Source organism: Aspergillus heteromorphus (assembly GCF_003184545.1).
Source record: "Aspergillus heteromorphus CBS 117.55 chromosome Unknown BO70scaffold_13, whole genome shotgun sequence".
Classification (NCBI taxonomy): Eukaryota; Fungi; Ascomycota; class Eurotiomycetes; order Eurotiales; family Aspergillaceae; genus Aspergillus; species Aspergillus heteromorphus.
The window spans coordinates 562,220-579,923 of NW_020290418.1; the positions used below are offsets into that span (position 1 = coordinate 562,220).

A 17,704-nucleotide genomic window follows, 5' to 3' on the forward strand; every position below is an offset into this window, starting at 1 on the left:
GCGAACCCCCCCCCGTCCCACTGCCGAGGGGCCGCCCCCCCTGACTTTCGAGTTGGAGACGCGTTGACAGCAGATCCAGATCCAGATCTAGATGCAAGATTACTCACGTCTCCTATCCTTCAGGACTGTGAAACACAGATCTAATGGATATCTCTGTTATATGCAGAAGAAAAGGTACGAAAGGAAGCAAGCATAGTAAATATGCATTTGCATAGGTAAGTAGGTAGGTATCTAGATAGTATGAACCACGGGGAGGTGTTTCAGGGGCAAATGCCGGGACCTGCGCAAGGACTGAAACTAGCCGCCGGGGCGGGCTGGGGGGATCCATGGGACCCGAGGTGTCGTTTGCCAGTTAGATTGGGAGGGGAGCGATCGTTTAATGACGATCTCCGCCTGCAGGCCTGGGGGCCGGGTGGTTACTTGGTTTCAAGACTTGGTTGTCGGGGTCGTTGGTGGAAGGTCGTTTGAGGATTAATTAGACTTCGGGAACGGGACTGGCTGTGTTGATGATGCTGATGGAGCAGGAATATCATAGTACTACTATGATCAGAATCAGATAGCTTTACTCCATCAACAGTGGGCGGGGAGGAGTAAGGAACACCCATGAACTGGTGCAGCACGATGTGTTACGTTACAGATTTACCGAGTGGTTCCCCTGGACTTGGATCTGGGCCAACCCACATAAATGTTCTCCATCATGATCAATCTAATGGCAGTGCGCGCCAATAATGCGTGAGGCTGAGGATTCTTATCGGCCTCATCATCAACGGTTGCTGATCTCCAATGACGGCACGGATCCCTGCCTGTTTGGGGCTGAAAAAAAAAAAAAAAAAAACAGGCAAAAGGAAAGGAAAAAAGGGACGATGGTCGTGGCAGTGGGCAGTGGCAGTGGCAGTGGCAGTGGCAGCCCAAAGCAGGAACCAAAACCCAAAACCAGAACCAACCCAGAATGGCTTCCCCCCATTCAGCCTGAGCTCAGCAGCGACGTGCGGTTTCCTGACTTTTCTTGTGTTTGCTTTTTGGCTTTCTCTCCTCCCTCAATGCTTTCCCAGCGGCTAGTTAATGCTTAATCTTAATTCCTAATTTCTAATCCCCTGTCGCCGGTGGCACGACCGTCCTTGAACGCCACTTGCCCTTTCAGCAAGCAGGCTGTGCCCTCATTTTGTCTCGGATCGGCTTTGCGACTGCAGCATCACCTGCAGATACTATCATCCCACGGACCTTCATCCCTTCCATCCTGGCCGTACTTGCAGGCCCAGACCTTCATAAGCGAAACCAGCTCGGCATCCCTGGTTGCAGATGGCCTGGGTCTGAGCGGTGGTTTCTGTCGTGTACTGGGCTTCATTCATCACTGACCCCGACCAGCAGGGCGTGAGTATAACCATGCTGGCCACCGCGTCCGCCGCGGACGACGCTGGCCACCATCCTCGTCCCCGTTCTTCTGCGCTCCCTTTGTCGCCGTCACCGACCCTGTCGAATCCCGATATGATCCTGCCGTTCGATCACAACAGTCGCGAGTCCTCGACCCCGTCCCCGCCGTTCAATCTCCCCTCCTTGTCCAACCTCCAGACCTTTTACGAGAAGCACACCGCCCCCGAGGAAGTCGTGGACCACACCCCGGGTGTCGCATCGACGGGCATTGCCCTGTCGTATGGCACTCGACCCCCGAAAAAGGGCTATTCACGTCATACATGGCTGCACGAGGGGGTGGATGCGAGTCGTCGGTTGTCGGATATCGGGGAGGAGGATCTCTCGCCGTCGCCAGCATATTTGGAGAAGGGAAGTTCGGGAAACTTACAGGTCATATCGCCGACGGGTCGGATGGCTGGATCGCCTGTTTCACAACACGAGACGGGTGCGGTGGAGGCTAGGGAAATGGCGGCGTGGAGCAGCTCGTCTAGCTCGACAGTTAGTGGTGCTAGCGACTCGTCGCAGGATGGCACTAAGGGCCGTCAGGAAGCTCGTGGTCTTCTGCAAAATCCTCACCAGCTCACCGACGGTGTGCGCGCGGCGATGGACAGCCTGAATGGAAATAATGGTTCAACCCCGAGTTTGCTGGGGTCGGAGGAAGGCGGTCCCGGGGTGGAGCTGCCGTCCGCCGTGCTGAGCACCGAAGCCGAGAGGATCCTGGAAAACGCGAAGAAGCGCCTGACGGTATGTCGGGAAGAAAACAAATGCGGTTGCCTGTCAATGGGACAATGGACTAACGATTGCCTTTTTTAGCTCATGGAGGGCAACCTCTCTCGGGCTCGCACGTCAATGCGCGCGTCTCCGTCGCTGTCGGCATCACCAACGCCATCCGTGGGTCATCAACAACTGGGACTGGGTCAGCCAGTCGGGGGCCTGTATCAATCCATATCTCGGACCGATCGTCGAGCGTCGACGCATCGTACACGTGCAACGTATGTCTCCTCTCAGGATGCGATAAACAACCGACACTCGCGGGTATACAGCGAAAGCAAGCTGCCATCCACTGCATCGAGTCTTCCTGCCGTTGAAGACCTGTCCCGGTCTGTCAGCGCCTTAGGCTCAGTCACTTCCCCGAACCTTCATCATGATGAGCGAAGCTTCCGCTACGACCCAGCCCGTGCGTATCTCACCCACCGGGCGGCTGTATCAGCGATGCAAAGGACCCAGGCCTGCGCGTCGCCGCCGGAGTCGAACCAGCGAGCCCCGTCTGACTCACCTAAAGGACTAGGCATCTCCACGGAAGAACCCGAAGAACCCGAAGACAAGGTATACGATGTGGAGGGAAGCAGCCGGGCCTATCCCACGTACGATCCTCCTTCCCGATCGCAGTCGCAGCTGCAGGTGCGCGATCTCCAAGATCAAATGAAGGGCCTACACATCAAGATATCCAGTCTCAAGGTCAAAGCGCAGGAAGACAATCTCCGTCGTCGTAGCATGCAAAGCCTGCGGACGCCGAGTCCTCTTACATCAGCGGACCAGTGGAATCACAAGGCCGAACTGAAAGAGCGCCGAAGCAATCCTAACGTGCATGCCGGATATGGGCAGGCTGCTCAAGACAGCCGGTTTACCGGGGACTATGGCAATAGATACGAGACCGAGACTGGCACTGGAAGATATGCAATGCGAGAGCAGGCGAAGCCGTCGAATGGCCATGCGGCACCCCAGGCTTATGAGCCCGAAGACGACGATGACGCACAATCGGTAGCTGGGACCCTCTATGAGGATGCCGAGGAGGGTGATTACGATGTGGATGGCTCCTTTAACTCGGATATTGACCGCGAGACGTTGAATGAAATCTTGCGCGAGCCTCTGGATGATGATTTTGATGGTACGTTGGAGGCCTTTCCTGCGGCCCCGCAGAGCCTTGAAGATACGCCACATGAGGAGCGGGAGGACGCTTTTGACTATGAGCATTTCATCCTGCATAGCGCGCTGGGCAACTATACGCAATCTCGGATGCGACGGGAGAGCAATGTTTCCACCACGTCGGTAGAGACGACGCGACCAATCGATCACCGCCCACGACGCTCCCGGGCCAACAGTACAGCCTCGGTATCCACCGTGGCGACGTTTGAAACGGCGATTGAGGGGGACCGAGATGAGGTTGAAAGTGTTCTCTACTGGGACCGAAAATTCAATGATGGTAAGAATCCAGAAGAACTTCCAAGACAATGGCTAATAGGTTAGTAGAACTGCGCAACAACCATGTACCCGATGAGAACGGGGACGAGTCCAATGGCATGGACCAGGAAGCTGAAGGGACTCCCCGCGCGCTCCGCCGGCAGCCTAGTAGTCAACGGGACCAAGGCAATCACTATTCTGGGGCCGAATTGATGCCGCAGCGATCCGACTCTGCAACCACGGGGTCCACCACCCCCACATCTCTGGTATCCTCGCTCGTATCGACCGTTCGCGCCGCAGCCAGTCCTCACCCGAGCGCAGCGGCTAAAGGAAACATGGGCCTGAACGACGACGACACCCGGCTGTTGGAGCGGTTGTTCCAGAGCCTCGGGGATGTTTGCATGGATTTGCAGAATATCACGACGTCCGCGGACCCGGACCCCAAAGAGGTGCGACTGCTGCGGCGGCGACTGGATGCGGCACGACGGGTGCTGGACGGGGAGCTGGACACCTAGATGTAAATAATTATGGGCCGACGCCTGGAGGCAGGTCGTGCTTTTGGCGTTTGTTGATGAGGCAGCCTGGGCGCAAGCCTTGCTATGATACCCCAACGTTCGATTTAGCCTTGCATGCTTGTATGTATATAGTTATTACCGAACGAACATGACCTAATTTTCAATGGACTGTAAAAATCATGCTGTAAATCAAAGTGATGGAAGTATAGTAGTATGCAGTAGAGCGCAGTGGAGACGGCCCGATAAGACAGACTCGAGCTACCCGATAAGGCAATAAGGCCCCTCCACACCCCCGCGCACGTGTTGCGATGCGACGCGCCGCGCGCGAAGCTGTCGCATCGATGCGCCATATATTCTCCTGCCAGCATACAATCAATTGGTCGCTCGGTTCAGCTGCAGTGCCTGCATTGAATCTCCTGGCCCTAGTTAACCCGGGCTATTGAATTGACCGTGCGCCCCGGTACGCGTAACCCGCATGTCTCCAGTCAAGTCGTACACCCCTGACTTACCCACCGCAGATTAACCCGCCACGGTTACGACCATTACTTACCACTTGGATATTCATTGAATTCGCAGTAACCAGGACCGCCAGCCAGCCAGCCAGCCAGCCAGCCAGCCAGCAGGGGCCTGAAATAGGTAGCAACAACAACAGCAACAACAACCAGCTGCCTACTCCGCAGTCGCCTCTGGCTGCACCCACCAAACCCCGCCCAAGACCGAGCGAGGCTTCTATTTCTATTTCTATTTCTATTATCTCCCAGTCGCAAATCCATATACCTCTCGCGTCGCATCGCATTGCAACCCCCACCACAACCCTCCAAACCAAATATCCAGCCACCTAAAAATGGCCTCAATACACCCGAGTAAAGCGTCCAAGCGCCTCCTCATCTTCCAAGAAACGCGCGACCCCCAAAGCCCCACCCAGAATGTCTATCTCGCCGTCAACAAACTCGGGCTGCCCATCTGCGGCGCGGGGCCCGAGTTGCCGTCCGTTCTGGAACTGCCGTTGAGGATTCTCAGGGCGTTTACGGAGATTTTTAATCAGCCGAAGTATAAGGGGTGGTATGTTCTTTTTTCTTTCTTTCGTTCTTTCGTTCTTTCGTTCTTTCGTTCTTTCGTTCTTTCGTTCTTTCGTTCTTTCGTTCTTTCGTTCTTTCGTTCTTTCGTTCTTTCGTTCTTTCGTTCTTTCGTTCTTTCGTTCTTTCGTTCTTTCGTTCTTTCGTTCTTTCGTTCTTTCGTTCTTTCGTTCTTTTCGTTCTTTCGTTCTTTCGTTCTTTCGTTCTTTCGTTCTTTCGTTCTTTCGTTCTTTCGTTCTTTCGTTCTTTCGTTCTTTATTGGTGGCATCAATTTGGGAATGCGGTTGGAATTGAAGATATATTTGATTGGCGTGTTAGCTAACTAATGCGCCATGATATCGCGCTGTGTAGGGCTATCGTGGGTGCGGGGCCGTATCACGATACCTCGGAGGAAGGGAAGTACTATGCTGTCGTGCTAGAGCAGATCCAGCCAATGGAGTCGGCGGGGGTGATGGTTCAAGGGTAAGCGTGAGTGTTTTGGGGGTTTGGAGTGGGGGGAGGATGGGTAGGTAGGGGATGTGGTTGGGTTCCCCATGTTGTATGATCATGATCGGTTGTGTTAATTTTGTCTTTTCATGTCTATGTTATTTTTCTGACTTATTCTATATCCCTGTTGGATTTGGATGGGTCTGTATTACTGGTTGGTTCTGTGTATATGGACTTGGGGATGTTTTGTTGTTGCGGTTGCGGTTGGATGGGGGTTGGGTGATAAAGTGAAGGGGTGATGGATTAATGAATTATGTCTGATACCCTGGCTTTTCCGTGGGTTTCTTCTTGAAGAGGAATTTGATGGGATGCATTGAATGTGGATGATAGACAATAGCCTGATAAACTAAGCACTGGGTCAGTAGAATGGCTTACAACTGAAGAAGCGACTCTCAAATTTCATCCGCCGTCCCTGATATCTGATCCTCTTTCCTCCATAAACTGACCACCCACCCACACAGCCTCACAACAAGATGGCGCACCCATTCCACATCAAAGTCCCGTCTGCAAGCCCATCACCTCCCTATTAACATCAAGACAACCTCATCCCCACCCCAACCCCCCAACTCCCCAATATGTCCCGAGACACCAACGACCACACAACCCACACCGAGACGCCCCGCCTCCTCTTCATCTACGAGAAGACTTACGCCGGAGAATACCGGCTGTGCAGCGAGACCGGCCTTCCCATCTCTGAATCCTCGCCGCTGGGGAGCCTCAACAACAGGAAGATTGTCGAAGATGAGAATTTGCTTGTTTCTGTGAGCAAGACCATTCCGGATGACTGGTGAGCTGGGCTCTTATATTTAGTATCTGGGGTCTGATGGCAAAGCGAGGACTAATCCATGCCAGTTTCTACATTGCTAGTTACAAAAAGTGGGCAGAAAGTATAACGTCTTGACGGAGACGCGTTGAGGGCGTGCGTGCGGACATCTGGCGGGAGGGGAGGGTTATTCGTCGTCGGGATGGTTGGTTGAGCATGACGCTCCTAAGTCGTGGGCTTGATGGGTTGTTCATCTTCCAACGCCTGTCTCCGCTAGAGGTAGAGAGATATGTCCTTATCTGTATAGTATATCAATGACCCTGGAAGACGATCCAAGTGATGAAAATGCAGGCCAAAGTATGCCTTGGGCTGACGGTAACTATCTCCGACCTGCGAAATATGCAAATTATCATGATATTATACTTGTTGGCCGCAAATAAGAATATATGGATTACACCAAGTCCTCCAGCACGATGAACCACTCTCCGTTGATTTTGTAGCTAGCCACGTAGGCACTACTTTGGATTAGCATCGATATCCTTCATTACCTTACTGGTAGATAATGATGGTGATGGTGATGGTGATGGTGATGGTGATGGTGATGGGGATGGAGGTGGCGGGCTGCTGTATTCAAAGTATTACTTACAAGCGCTCGGAGAGTACTTCCTTCTTATAAGCCATTGCCAGAGAATGCAGCAGATGGGAATCCTGGTCAACATAGTCCTTTTCCTTGGGATTGGCCAGTAGGGAGGACTCGGAGAGGGGGATGCCGTTGAAGTCATCAAACTGCGTGTAATCTTCGTCTTTGTTGAATGGGACGAGTAATTTGTAAGGCTGGGCTTGGTGTCAGTGTCTGAGGGTATTTAGAGGGGAGAGGGGCTGGTGCTGACCATTTTGGAGGATTTAGCTCTTGATTTGGATGTTTGGGGGTAGATGAGATGGTTCGTGATTGGTGGATGAGATGAAGGGAGCTTATAAAGTGAAGAATGGAGATAATGAGGTGAAGGGAGTCAATGAGGTAAAGGGGTTAATAAGGCAAGAGGGAGTTGCAGGTTGAAGGTCGAGGTTAATGGCTTAAAGCGGATTGTTGGAGAGGCTTTGGATAAGGCAAGGATGGCACCGCTACTTTATATGAGCCATGCTCCATAACTACCTCATCAACATTGCCTCAAAGAGAATTGCCCCGGCAAACAGCGAGGTCAGTAGAGTATAAATTCGATCTTCTCTGACTCGAGGCTTATATAGTGATTACCACCGGATTGATATAAGTGGCTCATGTCCTATTTAATCTCCGAGTTTCTACCCTAACCGTGCACCTTTTTGTTTGTAGTTGTGTGGGTCTGTAATAGCCTGCAGTGAATTGCATGTTTCCCAGGTATGATGATAACCTGCTGTTTTCTGTAGAGTCCCGCCCAATTCGTGACTTCTATCTTCCACCTTCAACCTCCTCTTACCTTCTAACCAAACTCTCACCCCCTTTACCCAAACATTTCAAACTCCAAGCCTCTACAATGGTCAGTCTCATCCCAAGACCCTCTTTTCAATGCCGAACAAATAACAAATCCTAACTAAATAACCCAAACTGTAGACTCGCAGATTCCTCATCCGATATGATGAAAACAAAGATCATACTCAGTTCACCCAGCTCTGCGGCCTCCCCGTCTCCGAACTATCCCCGTTGGCAAACCCCTGCGAAAAAGATTTGATCAAGGAGGATGTGAGACTTTTCAAGACTTTGAGCAGGGCTTACCGGGATAGCTTGATTCCAAACCGATAGTGAGTCGCGTTCTACAATACTCGAAGAGTGTTTTTTTATGGGTAACTAAGTTCACATCAGTACCTACATGGCTACTTACAAGATCAATGGAAGTGCCTTTATCCTTTGGGAAGATCACTTGCCGGTGGATCGCTTGGTAGATGACGATGATGAGTGATTACATATCGCCATGGTGGTATCTTCGAGCAATACTTTGAACAGTGATCGATATTTGGGTGTTGGTCTGTGGTTGGAATGGTGGATAATGAGATGAGCGAGGAGTGGCTTTCTTGAACACAGTGATGTGGATCAAATACCTGTACACTTGATTTTGAAATGTAGACAGAATCAATGTGATCTTTGACCATCCTCAGTGGTAGTATCAAGAATAGCAGGATTACAAACAGTCATAACAGACACTTGCAACTACGAAGGGGGTATTTCTTTTTTTAGATAATGATGATACTTCACTACCCACACTTTCTGATTACTAGACTTCTCTTACTCCAAGTCAATCTGCAGTTTCCCAGCCCCCCCCCCCAACCGCTTGACTTCATTCCGCCTTCCAGCTTGAACTCCAACTCCTCTTGCCTCAGCAATCTCCCTCTCCTCGTCGAACTTCCTCACCTTACGCATCATTATTCACCTACAGCTAAATCTACAGCCAAAGATCTGAAGATCCGAACCACCAGAATGGTCAGTCCTAGCTACCTCTCTAGAAGACTCTCAGATCCTAACATCACATACACCACCACAGACCCGGCTCTGCAAATTCCTCATTTCATATGATGAGGATGAGAATTATACCCAGTTCAAAGATCTCGAGAAAAGGAGAATTCCCGTCTCTGACTCTTGCCCACTGGCTACTTTCAAATTGAAAGAATCGACTGTTCTGAACCGCGAGTTGCTTGAAGCTTTGAACCAGGCTTATTACGTTGAATGGCTTCCATGGCGCTAGTAAGCTTTTCTCATAAGGCAGAAGACTATCTGATATAGGAATTGATTACTGGAATAGTCGCTTTGTAGCCAGTTACAAAGTCGGCCGAGAGACCTATATCTTGTTGGAGGACACCAAAGATTACCCATGACCGTGATGGTGATACACTTGGGCCGTTTATTGAAAGATCAATCAATGGTTGCTTTCTTGTGGCCGAGAGTAATGGATGATGCTGCGATGCATGATGCTGCTTTCTTGAATATATGTCGGACTCAATCCTCAGGGGGACAGAAATAATCAGAGTGTCGCGTTCGACTAACACCTCCCTTTCCTCAAGTAAACTAAGTCAGGCATATCATGGTAGACATATTGTAGCCCGCGTGTAGCCTGTCGGTATGTAAGTAACTAGACAACTATTCAACCTGTCTCTCTCTCTCTCTGCACTCTGTATAGAGTCACCTTGCCTGCTATCAATATATATTCTAGCCCTGACACAACGGGGATTGTCTATAGGGGTGTCGGTCAAATGTCAACCTCTTTTATTATTTTTGCTATTTCCTGGTTTCTTCCCCCCCAAGTAAATCTGCTGTAAGCCGTAGTTAATATAATATTATCCGAACATACAATTCACTTCAGCACGATTCCTTCCACAAAACACTTCTATTTTTCAAACCCCCCCCCCAGGCTTCCTACTTGATTCTCCCACCACCAACCCAGTTTTTGTCACATCATCCATGAACCAAACATCTCTTCTATTTACTATTCAAAGACCCCAACCCTCCAAGATGGTCAGTCCCAAGCCCCCCCCCCCCCCCCCCCCAAAAAAACCCCAGAACCTAACACCAAAACCCCCAGGCCCCCAAACTCCTCTACATTTTCCACAAAAGCCCCAACGACGAGGTTAGTAAAAAGAACAAAGGGCTCACGGGCGACTACATCCGCATCTCCGCCTCCTCGCGCTTGGCCGACCTCCAGGCGCACGAGAAAATCGATGATGAGGCTGAGGCCAAGCTACTCATAGCCATGGCTGAGAGTCACTCGGCATCCTTTCAGGACTAGTGAGTTGCGCTGTGTTTTCTTACTCTCCTTTGCGTACCTTTAAGGGACGGGCTAGGGCCTGTCATGATAATGATACGATTATCAGCGCTGATGTTGATGATTTAGTGGCTACGTGGGCAGTTACGTATGGGGTGGAAGATATTGCGTCTTGTTTGAGAAATGCTACTAAGTGTATATAGCAAGCGAGCACTATGGTGATAATGTAAGTACATTGTTGGATCACGTCTCAAATGATTCTGTAGCAAATTGTTTTTTACCTGTGACTCGGATGGTGGATGGTGGATAGTGGATGGTAGAGAGGGGTTTTCTTGAATACATGTCATCGCCGATTCTCCGGAATTAGTTCTCAGGTGTCTAGATGTACATAGTAAATAAAGTCTTTGGATTAAGTATTCAGACTTTTTGCCCGGGAGTAGTAGAGACGGTAGAAGCAGCAGCAACAGCAGCAGCAGCGGCAAAAGTCTCCCATACAGGACAGATCTTAACCTACAGTCATACAAGAAACTTGCACAAATAAACCATCCCCTTTAAAACCACCGTACTTACCCAGGTAGGCATCTTTGTTACAACCTCACCCCCCAAAATACCTATACCTAAGTATTCTTTCTACTCACTACCACGTTTCAGATTACAGACAACCAACCAGGTAAGATACACGAAGTTCCATTTTTCCCCTCCATTGCAACACATTAGCAAGATAATGACTACCTCATTATCCCCATACCCACCGCGAATGGGTAGAAAGAAATTGAATCAAGGAAAATAGTTAACATACATACAGTACATCCCATTTCCGATGCCAGCGAGTTCTGCCAACCTACCACCATCCATCCAGTCGAAGAAAGAAAGAGGGGGGGGGGTGGGGAAGGGGGAAAAAAGAAAAAGAAAGTGAGTATGATTTGACCACATTACTACAGGGTGATTGTAAGATAGAAACGCTGCGTTATTTTCCCATCAATCCGTCCATCCGTCCATCCGTCCATCCATCCGCCGTCCATCCATCCATCCATTCATCCATCCAGTCCCATCATCCACCTCCGAATCTTCAACTTCCACCGAGGTCGCGTAGCAGGCACATCCGATCGATAACAGACACAGACAGCGCAGAGTGCAGAGTGAAACGCCCGCTTAATTCAAGTTTGTTGTTGTCGTCATAATCCATGTCGTGTGCTTTTTGTCAACAAGACAGCAGAAAGCAAGCAACTAACAAGACAGGGAGGGCCATCCTATGAGTAGACGTTGGTAGGGGGGAGGAGCTTGGCTCCGTAGCGGAGGTCGAGGGAGCGGGAGTCGGCGGGGTCGAAGGCTGTGGCTTGGCGTTGTTCGAGGAAGAGGGCTGTCGGGTTAGTGGCTTTCTCTCAGAGGAGTAGGGAGTGAGTGGGTGGGTGGCTTACGAGTGATCTTGATCATGTCGAACCAGCGGGCGGCGTTCTCGTCGCTGCCGTCGACCGCCTTCAAGATGCCGGTGTCGGGCCGTGGGGTGGCCTTGGGTGGCAGGCTGCGCATCTTCAGCAGCATGTGCAGGATGTCGGAGAAGCGGTCGCCCTGGTTAGAGTAGTAAGGAGGACGCTTGTCCAAGGGCCACTGCAGGCGCCAGTCAGTATATCAACAGAGCGATGAGTGCGAATGACTTACACGCTGCGCAAAGTTCTCGTCGTCCCAGGAGAGGAACAGCCAGCACGTTCTCTCCACACAGTTCAACAAAATGAGCGCCACCAAGAAGGTTTCAAACCAGCCGCTCTGCTGGCGCTGGAGCAATCGTCGTTCAAGATCGTTCATCACCGACTTGCTCAGCTGAGACGCGCGCTTCTCCGTAGCCGCCCGCAGCTGGCAGCAGAGCAGTTCATACGACTCGTTGTTAGTGACACCGTCGATCGGCGAGCGTCCATCGTCCGAAGGCTGTGCGAGGGAGTGCAACGAGGTGGGAGGGAGGGTCGGGTTGCAGTAAGTCTTCCACTGCAGTTCCCCATCGACCAGGATATGTGTGGCAATCCACAGCTCCAGCACCCGTTCCAACAAGGCATCCTGATCTGGTCAGCGCTGATTCTGCAATGTCACCAAGACGCGTACCTTTTTCTGCTGGCTCAACTCAGCCGCAAGTGTCAGTGTGGATCTCATAAACTCCGAGGTCTCCCGCTCGTAGAAGAATGGCGCGGTCTTTTTTATGTACATCTCGATCTTTCCAGGCAGATCGTCCGCATCGCTATCGAGCAGATATAGTTCGTGGAGAGGTCCCTGGAACTGCGAATCGTCGCCGAGAGCCTGAAGCTGGGGGTCTAGCGTCGATGCAGACGGCTTGTGGCCCTGCAGCCCACTGAAGGTAACGAAGACTAGGCTCTCCTCGAAGTGGGTAACCTCGATACGTCCAGCATAGTGTTCGAATTTGACTTGGTTGCGGATACTGCTCACGTCGTGGTACGCAAGAGTGGCGTGTAGATCTACAGTGGTTAGTTCAGGTCACAGACAATGAAGACAAACACATACTTGCGCTGTACAGCTCGTACTCCTCTGCAATACGCGTGCGAATGCATGGGTGCTTCCACAGACGGGCACTCTCAACACTAGCACAAGTGGTGCAAGGGCTGTCACCGGAACACTATAGTAAAACGCGTTAGCAGCACATCGATGACCAGGGCATGTCCATCATACAGGCTTCTTAAGCATGCGACAGCGAATGCAGGCGCCCCGCTTCCGGACCTCCTGCACCTCTCTGCGTCTGGCGGCAGAGAATCGACCGCGCACTTTAGGCTTAGTGGGCTTAGTGGAATTACCAAATTCATTCACAAAGCCCTTTGTGGAGTTTGGGTTCATCGCGATCGGACGAGGGAAGGCAGCGGCGCGTTGTGTGGCAGCAGTCAGGGTGGGGTCATGCTCTTGGAGGCTGTCAAAGAGGAGCTGTTCCTGGGTGGACAGCTGCTGGTTCCACGGGGGACTCAGTTTATGAAGGCCGTCACCAAGCCCCGCGCTACCATCATGATCCATCGGGATTCCCTGCGGCACCATCTCATTGGCAGATGCAGCAATCAGGGACAGTTGCGACTGGCGCGCGTTGGAGGTGGGGTCCGGCGTCAACGAAGTTTCCGCCATGTGAGGGGATGCAGCTTGCTGATCAGGTTGTGAGGAACCGGGGAGGGAAGGCAGAGAAGAATCGCTGGACGCCTGGGGAGTGCCTGCGAGGTCATATGTATTAGCGCACCGCAAGCGAGGGAAGGCAAAGTGAATGGCGGGGAAGCGCAGTGAATGAACTCGCGGGTCCTCAGGAAGAAGTAAACAAAAGCAAAGAGGACTTACCAGGAGGTTTCGCCTCTTCCTCCACCGGCTCAGACGGGGTAGGATGACCCTGGAAGCCTTCGGCCTCGAGCGCCGGGTCGACGACCACCGTCTTGCCCCCGACCGTCACGGACTGGGTGTAGGCCGGGCCGCGTTTGGTCTGATCGGACGCACCGACTTGCCTCGACGCCTCGGCCAGCACATTGAGGCCATCGAAATTCTGACGAGTCGCGAACGGCAGATCAACCGACTTTCCCTTGTTCTGCCCCGTGGCGTCCTTCTGGTCGCCGTCGGCCAGATCGGGGAGTTCGTGGAGGCGCAACAAGACGCGTTGCCGATCCCGCAGCGGGATGGCTTGACACTTTTTGACGAGGTGGTTGGTCAGGCTGTCGATGCGACCCTTGGGGAACTTCTCGCCGCACGCCTTGCACGTGTGCTGGTAGCGGTTACTCGCGTCCTCGAGCTTCTGCCCGCGGATGAAGAACTCGAGGATCAGCTGGTTCGGTTTGCGACCCATGGTGAGGACGGGCGCGCGCGTGGGAGGACACGGGAGGGAGGAGGGAGGATGAGAGCACTCGGGACGGTCGGGACTGGGACCCAAGTGGTCAAGGACTCGACAAGCCTTGCGACCTGGTCGAAGAGGTGCGAGGTGGTCCTCGAGCAGTCGACACGACGGACGACCGTGACGCACACAGGGTAGAGACGAGGGGTGAGGGAACGGATGGCAAAATAGCAGCAGGGCCACAACAAGGCCGGCAGAACGCACCACCGGCTCGGGGCCGAGTCAGAGGGGGGCCAAGAGTGACAGAGAAAGCAGACAAGGCGGTCGCAGCACAACTCAGCACGGAGCAGTAACTGGAGGGTGCGATAGCAAACGCAATGAAGCCTTCAGGGCGGGGGGTAGATGGGGGGAACAGGCAAGCCGGAGGGGGAAGAAGGGGAAATCTGGAGCAAGCAGCGGCAAAACACCGACTTTTCTACGGGCGGTCTGCCACTGGCCGCCCTCGCCGTCACGGGTTCACTTGCGATGCGCCTCACCGCATGAAAGGCGGTGATGAGATCGGTGACTGGATCGGTGACTGGCCTGCTTGCCTGCAGGCGGGCTGCATTCACACTTCCCTCACGGCTCTGCAGGAGTCGATTCCAGTCCAGTGTCCAAACAGCCTTGGGGGGAGAACAAGAGAGGAGCGCCTGGCACACTTTGCTGGTCGGGGATGTGAGCACTGAGGACTGAGGAGACTCGCTAACCCACCCTTCTCTCTGTGCTACCCTCACTAAGCAGCCCCCGTAGCCCTTTCACTAAACTAATGCTCTTCGCCTCCTCTAGGTCTCCGAGCCACCACTGTCGCAACCCTGCCCGTGACCGCCTTTTCCTGTCTCCCCCGATAAGCAAGCAGCCCTCCGATCCACCTGAGACCGATTGATACACCTGTAATGCGTGCTACAGCCTACAGCCTACAGCCTACAGCCTGCCTACAGCTACAGTCTACACGACACCGTACTTGCATTCAACCCCCCCGTGGTCAGTCTGACACACCTCGCGCTGCGGGAATTTCGGGCCTCCTCGCGGCTGCCGCCATACATTCAGTGTTACTTGTTACATGGCGATACCTCCGCCTGGCAAGAAGTCGGTCTGGCCCTCAAAAGCAAAAGCAAAGCCACAAAACCCCTCCGGCAATCCGAATATTATCTGTCATCCGTCGCCGCCCGTCTCCCGCCGGCTTGACTCTCCGCGACGTGTCTCGCGACACGAATTCGGGCACATCAGCAGATGCGGTGTTCGGGAGGCCGCCAGGGAACCCCCAGGATCGCGAAGATCCGCCGCTCTTCGCGGCCCTCAACTAGCCGGCCAGCCGTCAGCTTGACCCGTTGTGGTCCGCGTAACACATCGGTATAGAGCCCTCGCTGATTAAGCCGCATGCCCTTCTTGCTCGCCAGGAGCCTCATACTACGGTTGAAGATGTCGTTGCCCGTGAAGTAGATCAACGCCGCCCCGATCTCCGCGTCCGGCACGAACAAGAGATCGATCCGCCGCCAGAGGCGCCCGTCTGGCAGTTTAGACGCCCCGTGCCACTTAGACCCGTCTCGAAGGGACGTGGTGGCCAGACTGGCCTGCAGGAATCCTTGACGAAAGAGGCCCGGGACGACGGTCTCAATCATCAAGGTACGAATTTGCTCGATCGTCGCCTCAGGCTTAGTGATGATCAAGTCGACGTCGCCCGAGTCTAACGTCCCTCTGCGGTACGAGCCCCCGATGATGACCTGCATCTCGGGGTCGGATTTTTGCACCGCCCTCCGGACGATCGCGCCATGTTCCTCAACCTCCCGCCTTGGGATGCGCTGGGAGAAATCGTAGTAGCGCTCCACGCCCACCCGCTGCTGTTGGGACAGCGGCGCTTTAGTCTTCAGGTCCTCCAGCGACCTGTAGCCTTGGGCCAGCCATCTTGATGCCTGCGTAATCCCGGCTCCATAGACCCCCAAGAACAACTGAAGGATATGATCTTCAGACGTAGCGCTTGCGTTTTCCAAGCGACGGAGTCGGTTGGTGAATACTATCTCCTCGATTTTGTCCGCCAAACGTGTTCCAATTCCTGGAATAGCCAGTGCTTGGGACTTGGTGACAATCTTCTTCGACTGTCTCCGAAGGGCGCTGATTGCCTTGCGATAGGCGATCGTGCGCCAGTGGTCATCCGTTCGAGTATAGTAGTCCAGCATCTGCTGGAGAACTGCAATGGTCCTGGTGTTCGGGTTTTCGGCGTTCGACTTCGAGTCGTGCTTCTGCATGCAGGCAAACTTCTGTTGCCAGGCATCCGCAGCCTCGTATTTTCCAAGCATCATTTTCTTCTCGGGTTGTCGGCATTCCGATGAGTCAGAGGCATCGCTGTCGGATGCCTCAGCGGCTGTTTCCTCATCGTGGGAGTCAAAAAGCTCCAGAGGCTACATTGGATCAGCAGAGATTCGGGCATAATGTCCAAAGTAGCTCACCAAATGCTTCACAGCCTTGGCTTCCTCGATCATATCATCCAAAGCATCACGTTCCCGGTCCGGTTCTGGAACGACCGGGCCTTTTCCCGGAGGTTCGGCCATCCCTTTCTCGGGAATCTCATCGCCATGCTCGCTCTCAGACCTCTGGGACGGGGTCCGGGGATGCTGTTCTTTCTTAGCCGGCTTTACCGTTAACGACCCAATAGACGAGGGTTCATTTGCAGGCAAGTCTTCGTTCGGTTTAGGTGCGGCTGCACCGTTGACACGAAAACGTGTCTGAGTGGCACTGAGGACCGAGCGGAACTTGACGCACTCAGAAGGATAACTCTCATCAACAAGAGCAACATCCGCCTTCAAGAAGTCAGCTAGCCCCCGATATGAGTAGTCTGTCACCTACCGGAAAGGTCTCCAGACTCAAGTGTTTCAGGACGTCCTGAAATGTCAACCCTTTGTCCACAATGACGTGGGTGACATTGTCGCCCCAGGTCCTTTCCCAAAAAGCACCATAGTCTTGCGCTCGCTGGATTCGCAAGCGTCGAAGCGACGATACGTCGTTATTCGGGAAGAAGACTACAACCGTCAATAAAGCATACATAACAGCGCGATAAGCCGAAAAAGTGAGCCACTGACAGAAAACAAGTCCCCTGAATATCTGATGTTGCTCCGGAATCACGACAGACTGGAACTGTCGCTTTCTTTTGCCCGAAGTAGGCCTGGGATTCGAAGTCATACCGTCCGTAGAAATGGATCTGACTTCTGCTACCTCCTTAGGCGTACGTTTATCGGTCCTCTCGTCAAATGTGGCGCTGTTCGCTTCTAACAAAGTAGGCGGATTCGGAGAATCCCTCGACGTCGGAGTAGTCTTCAAAGCAGAACGAGGCTCTCTAGTCCTCGGCGTCCGAGACTTCTCAGCAGAGCTGGGTTCTATAATCCTCGACGTCGCCTTCAAAGCAGAAAGAGGTTCGGTAGTCCTCGGCGTCGTGGCCTTCAAAGCAGGACTGGCTGTAGTCCTCAACGATGGTGTAACCTTAACAGTCGAGCCCTTTTCAGACGAAACACGCCCCTTCCTTGACAGTTTCATCGACCGAGAAAAGTCCTCTTCCTCCGCATCTTCCTCATCTCTCACCTCATTCAGCCGGTCCAACCCCCGGAAAAAGGCCTTTTTGGCTGCAATCGACGGCGCCATGGTAAGGTGGCTGAGATCCCGCAGCCAGAACGTAGCGAGCCATGAGTCTTTGCGTCACTGCCGCATAGCAGGCGACCAAG

General features: G+C 52.9%; 6 protein-coding genes across 6 annotated transcripts; 3 read left to right on the forward strand and 3 right to left on the reverse strand.

Annotated features, from left to right (window-relative positions):
* Positions 1-976: 976 nt before the first annotated feature.
* On the forward strand, positions 977-4,257 carry BO70DRAFT_379903 (uncharacterized protein). Its single transcript, XM_025545381.1, has 3 exons — positions 977-2,154; positions 2,224-3,613; positions 3,661-4,257. The coding sequence occupies exons 1-3, from the start codon at positions 1,384-1,386 to the stop codon at positions 4,104-4,106; spliced, it is 2,607 nt and encodes an 868-aa protein (XP_025399216.1). The 5' UTR covers positions 977-1,383; the 3' UTR covers positions 4,107-4,257.
* A 693-nt stretch (positions 4,258-4,950) lies between these two features.
* On the forward strand, positions 4,951-5,648 carry BO70DRAFT_396737 (uncharacterized protein; the record flags this gene model as incomplete). Its single annotated transcript, XM_025546644.1, has 2 exons — positions 4,951-5,168; positions 5,534-5,648. 2 exons carry the CDS (start codon positions 4,951-4,953, stop codon positions 5,646-5,648), a joined length of 333 nt encoding a protein of 110 aa, XP_025399217.1.
* A 595-nt stretch (positions 5,649-6,243) lies between these two features.
* On the forward strand, positions 6,244-6,569 carry BO70DRAFT_396738 (uncharacterized protein; the record flags this gene model as incomplete). The annotated part of the gene is made up of 2 exons (XM_025546645.1): positions 6,244-6,455; positions 6,521-6,569. 2 exons carry the CDS (start codon positions 6,244-6,246, stop codon positions 6,567-6,569), a joined length of 261 nt encoding a protein of 86 aa, XP_025399218.1.
* A 313-nt stretch (positions 6,570-6,882) lies between these two features.
* BO70DRAFT_396739 (uncharacterized protein) lies at positions 6,883-8,598 on the reverse strand (the record flags this gene model as incomplete). The annotated part of the gene is made up of 3 exons (XM_025546646.1): positions 6,883-6,946; positions 7,078-7,265; positions 8,593-8,598. The coding sequence occupies 3 exons, from the start codon at positions 8,596-8,598 to the stop codon at positions 6,883-6,885; spliced, it is 258 nt and encodes an 85-aa protein (XP_025399219.1).
* Positions 8,599-11,061: 2,463 nt separating this feature from the next.
* Positions 11,062-14,368, reverse strand: BO70DRAFT_315430 (uncharacterized protein). The gene is made up of 7 exons (XM_025540309.1): positions 13,475-14,368; positions 12,833-13,353; positions 12,668-12,779; positions 12,254-12,621; positions 11,819-12,208; positions 11,578-11,767; positions 11,062-11,519 (listed from the first exon to the last, which is right to left on the reverse strand). The coding sequence occupies exons 1-7, from the start codon at positions 13,968-13,970 to the stop codon at positions 11,410-11,412; spliced, it is 2,187 nt and encodes a 728-aa protein (XP_025399220.1). The 5' UTR covers positions 13,971-14,368; the 3' UTR covers positions 11,062-11,409.
* A 419-nt stretch (positions 14,369-14,787) lies between these two features.
* Positions 14,788-17,624, reverse strand: BO70DRAFT_406206 (DNA-directed DNA polymerase IV; the record flags this gene model as incomplete). Its single annotated transcript, XM_025547142.1, has 5 exons — positions 14,788-16,390; positions 16,439-16,789; positions 16,836-17,008; positions 17,069-17,201; positions 17,565-17,624. The coding sequence occupies 5 exons, from the start codon at positions 17,622-17,624 to the stop codon at positions 15,218-15,220; spliced, it is 1,890 nt and encodes a 629-aa protein (XP_025399221.1). The 3' UTR covers positions 14,788-15,217.
* Positions 17,625-17,704: the final 80 nt, after the last annotated feature.